This window comes from Penaeus vannamei, chromosome 9 (assembly GCF_042767895.1).
Source record: "Penaeus vannamei isolate JL-2024 chromosome 9, ASM4276789v1, whole genome shotgun sequence".
NCBI lineage: Eukaryota > Metazoa > Arthropoda > Malacostraca > Decapoda > Penaeidae > Penaeus > Penaeus vannamei.
In genome coordinates, this window is record NC_091557.1 from 43,527,505 (window position 1) to 43,532,504 (window position 5,000).

At 38.3% G+C, this 5,000-nt stretch overlaps 1 protein-coding gene across 1 annotated transcript in view; it reads right to left on the reverse strand.

The window, feature by feature from the left end:
• Positions 1–5,000, reverse strand: part of LOC113804783 (sulfotransferase 1C4) — an 8,083-nt gene that overhangs the window by 2,157 nt on the left and 926 nt on the right. The window contains exons 2-5 of the mRNA XM_027355684.2: positions 3,016–3,229; positions 2,402–2,547; positions 1,663–1,858; positions 366–492 (exon numbers count right to left, since the gene is read on the reverse strand). Coding sequence (XP_027211485.2) covers positions 366–492; positions 1,663–1,858; positions 2,402–2,547; positions 3,016–3,183 — 637 coding nt within the window. The 5' untranslated portion in view covers positions 3,184–3,229. The remainder of the gene's footprint in view (positions 1–365; positions 493–1,662; positions 1,859–2,401; positions 2,548–3,015; positions 3,230–5,000) is intronic.

Consider the following 5,000-nt stretch of genomic DNA (forward strand, 5'->3'; position numbering starts at 1 on the left):
CCAGGTGCTCCCAGTAAGGCCCGTAGATCACTGTAATCATAGCAGAAAAAAGAAAAGAAACGGCAATAAGAACCTTGTGTGCGTGTGTGTGCGTGCGTGCGTGTATTCTTTTTTTTAACAAAGTAGGTGCAAGGTAGGGGTATATCCGGTGTTGGTCTTGGCTAAGTTGAGCTTTTTTCTGCCAAAATCTAATGCCTTTCCCTCTGTTGTTGTTGTGTGTGTGTGCGCGTGCATGTGAACATATATGCAAATAATCCATTTGTTTTTCATTTTTTTTTTTATCAAACTATCCAACTGAAAGAATTCACAACGATAAGTTGTTTTTTTTCTGCAACACGAGACGCAGAAAAAATGGCACAACTCACGCTGATCATTAACAAAGTAATCCACATATTGTTCCAAGGAGCCCACGTAGCTCATACTCTTCATCAGCCTGCTGTGGTGAAGGAAGGACAAGACCACGTCCTTGGGGTTCCTTGCCACGTAGATCACCTGAAGAGAGAACAGAGAAACATTTAAGCAAATTTGTTTCACTTTTTTACTTTTAAGATGCGGGTATGTGTCGCAGAATAGAAAACGGGAATTAGGAGAGAAAACGGGAATTAGGAATGAAAACGAGTAAGGGGTGACTTGTTTTTCTTTCCATTTCCCAAACTTTGCCTAATTTCACATGTCCTCTTGTGTATGCAAATTTAAAGAGTATATATACAGAATTTATAAGCATCAGCTTATGACCCATTTCAATGGCCTTTATCTCCCTAAAATGTTATATATTTACGTCATTAGCTATCCATACGTAATGGAGCGAAATACTGCAGATTGAGGTCGTTATGGGAACAGCATGATTAAAATATTTTTTTTTTCATTTTTTCTTTTTTTTTTTCTTTTAGTTTCCGCTTCCATGTCTATGTAGTAACTGTATTCAACGATTCCTTGAGTCAGATAACAAATCACTTGCTAAATATGGGTGTAAACAACGGACAATAGAGTATAATGCAGTGTGAAGGCAGAATATACATAGGTCTTTAATCTTTTTTTTTCTGTAAGATGAAATAGATCAAGAGACTCCCCAGTAACGTGTGTGTGAAGGCAAAATAGATAATGCGGATAACGCTAGATTATCAAAAAATATATATAACTCAATGGACGTGTTTTTTATTTTTATTTATTTATTTTCTTTATTATTATTTTTTTTTGTTTAGCTCTTTTCTGCCAAAAAAATAATGCGTTATCCTGCGTGTATGTATGTGTGTGTGTGTGTGTTTTGCCGTATATATTTGTTATCGATCTGTGTATCTTCATGCGTTGCCTTGTATGTGTGTGTGTGTGTGTGTGTGTGTGTGTGTGTGTTTGCCGTATATATTTGTTATAGATATGTGTATATTTATGTCATTATCAGTGTCCTTATCATTACACTTAGCATCATCACTATTAGTAATAGTAGTTATAGTATCATCATCATCAACATTATTATGATTACCACCATCATCATCATTATCACCATCATCATTGTTATCATTATTATCATTATCATTATCAACACCACATTCGTAGCAATAATAGTAATAAAAAGGAAGAACAATCAAAATATTACATAAGTAAACAAATTCATTGATGTCTGTCAGGCTGACATCACGTAAAAACAGGCCTACACAGACTGACCTTGGCCGTATCGAGGAGGTCAGGGGTCATGAGAGAGAAGGGCAGGTGGGTCTTGATAGTCCGAGGGTCAGGGAGGTTAGCGGTCATCTGAAGCGCCAGGCCTTCGTCAGGATCGGGGTGCGGTACAATATCCTTAACCATCTCCAGGAGTTCGTTATTGTGTACGTCCTTGCCCATGTGAGTTAGCATGTCAGAGCTGCGAGGAGGATTGGGACAACAAAGGTGCGTTTTTATGATAGCCATTGGGGTAATTGGAACAACAAAGGAGCGTTTTTATAATAGCCATTGGGGTGATTGAGAGAGCAAAGGTGCGTTTTATAATAGTCATTGGTAGCAGGAGATCCACTGATAGGACTGGTATCCCGGCGAATGTGTACTGGCCTGAATGGGTATCATATTTATAGCGATACCGACCGTTGGATATTTACGCAAGGACTTTTTAGTGAAGTAATAGTCAAGCTTTTATTGAATGTACCATAGCCTGGGTTTCTTGATATTCATTTTGAATGTATATACCTTGAATAACTGTTGAGATTAATAGAATTTTCAAACAAGTGGCTAACGGCGTCGCATATATGATAACTACAACTTAACCTGAGGCAAGGTTAGAATAGGCGGTAAAGGTGATTTCCCATTGATATAACCATTTAGCATTTTCTTTCGTGGGACTACATACGTATAGAGGGATTTATTATCACTTGGGACGCGGACAGAGAACCGAACACGTGCCGACACCTACTCGACGAAGGGCGAACGAGCTTTGACGGGAATGCTGGCCTTCGGGTGGTCCAGGTTCGGGTTGTTCCTCATGGTCCAGACGACCTCCTGCGTCCACGTCGTTCCGCATTTCGGGTACGTCATGATGAGGACGTCACTCGCGCGGAACTGTTGGGATGCCATTTTTTATTTAGGTTTCTTAGTTTTTGTGCACGTATACTCACACAACTATATATATGTGTGTGTGTGTGGTAGAAAAACCCACAATGCACAAACTAAGTTTATTGAAGAAAATAAATCTAGTTTGTTCATTGTATTTTTCCATTCATATATATATATATATATATATATATATATGTGTGTGTGTGTGTGTATGTGTGTGTGTGTGTGTGTGTGTGTGTGTGTGTGTGTTTGTGTGTATGTGTGTGTGTGTGTGTGTGTGTGTGTGTGTGTGTGTGTGTGTGTGTGTGTGTGTGTGTGTGTGTGTGTGTGTGTAGGCTTTGGGCATTTCAAGATTACGTATAGAAATTCCCTTATAAAAAGATCTTAGTATGTTATACCTACAAAATCAAACAATGTAAATTCTATATCCATAAGCACATTACCACGTAACACCACTATAGAGAAACACTTTACCTTCATATTATAGATCTTGTCTGCGAACTTGGTGTAGGGCGCCGGCAGCACCCACCTCCCGGGCGCCAAGCGAACCAACCCCTTGCTGAACCCCCCGAAATCTCTCTGTATCTTCGCCAGTTCTTCGCCTTCCAGCTGGACGGCGACGTGACCGCTGGCGAGACGCATCGTGGGTCAACTGAGGTGGGAAGAGGTCAGCTGCGGAACCAAGGTCCTTTGTGGCGGGATTGGAATGAAGAGGGTCATAGAACTTCTGATAACTCTTGCAGGTTGATAAAAATCAGGTTAAAACTTATAGAGGGGTATGTGAATCGTCGGTTACAATCTTGTATAAGACTGAAAGAGCCCCAATAACCCTACGATGTCCAATGTCCAAATTTAAGTCAGACAGGAGAAATTGAATGGAATTAAACGAACGATCAAGCAGTCTTAAGTGTGACTTTGCAGCAGATAATCACACAGGAGAAAAATGCTCAAAACGAATAAAAGAAAAGAAGCATCTACGAGTAATTTTGTCATCTCCATAGATCTTGCACTTACGAATAAGGCCCAACTTAGATGAAATTGCCCAGGCCATATTCCTTATATGCAATTCAAATGTAAGCTTTGAATCAAAGGTTACACCTAAGAGCTTCAGGTAATCCACTGAAGTGATTTACAAATATAAGAAAAATACATATCAACAATAATTTTGAAGAACAATGAATAAATAATCTTTGATATCTCGATGGATAAGACAAGGCCGTTGTACCCCGCTGCGTATTACTCGAGTACATGAGAATCTTACGAAACATTTTTTTTTTTCTTCTTTTTTTCCTTTCTCTCTCTCTCTCTCTCTCTCTCTCTCTCTCTCTCTCTCTCTCTCTCTCTCTCTCTCTCTCTCTCTCTCTCTCTCTCTCTCTCTCTCTCTCTCTCTCTCTCTCTTTCTCTCTCTCTTTCTCTCTCTCTCTACCGTTCTTTATTTCTTTTTTTTTTCCTCTCTCTCTCTCTCGCTCTGTCTATCTATCTTTCTATCTTTCTTTTTATCTATCCATCTATCTTTCTGTCTATATTTCTGTCTATCTATCTTTCTTTCTTTATTGCACGTGAATGAAACACGCGTTAGATATTCCGACATGCGTTAATATCACGTTTATGTGTCACGTACTTTATTTCATTTATTGCTATTTATTTTGTCTACCTATCTTTCCGGATTATGCGTATGTTTCAGATATAAGATAGAGGCAGCGCAGATACCAAAGGCAGTTTTCTCATATTTCTAAAAAGTTAACAAGAATATGGTACAGCATTAGGGTAAGTAGATACATAATCAATATTATTGAAAAAAGAAAAGACAAAAGAAAAAAACATATCGTTTGTTGGTCTATGGCTTACTTGCGACAAATAACAAGGTACTACAAGTCATCGATTTGAGTATAATAAAGCTGAGAAGATAATTTCGTTTTTGGTAAGGAGCGATAGAGAGGAATGTACGGTATATGTATCAGTCACTGGGAAACTGGGATATAGATATGGATATAACACGACAGAGATAAGTTGATGTTTTTGTAGCATCTGATTCACCATACTGTATACCTGGCTGAAACCATCAGATGTCTGAAAAGTGTAGGATAAACGACCTTATAGTTCACAATGATGACATTAATAATACGAATAAAAACAATGATACTGATAAGAATAACAGCAATCGTAACAGATGGTAGCGAATGCGGTAATATTACTAGTAATAATATTGTCGTGAGAGAAATAGTAATCTCAGTAATTAAGATGATATTGACCATAATCACATCAAAGATTTCTAAACAATAGTAATAACAAGAACGATACTGACGCCATAATCACATCGCAGTATTGCAGACTATAATACTATCAATGCAAACACAGTAAACAAAGGTAATCATTTACTTGAAATTTGTACGGTGTCAACATCCACCAGTAGGAAGATCAAGAAGGACAGCGTACAGTGAAGGAAGAAGAGGAGGAGA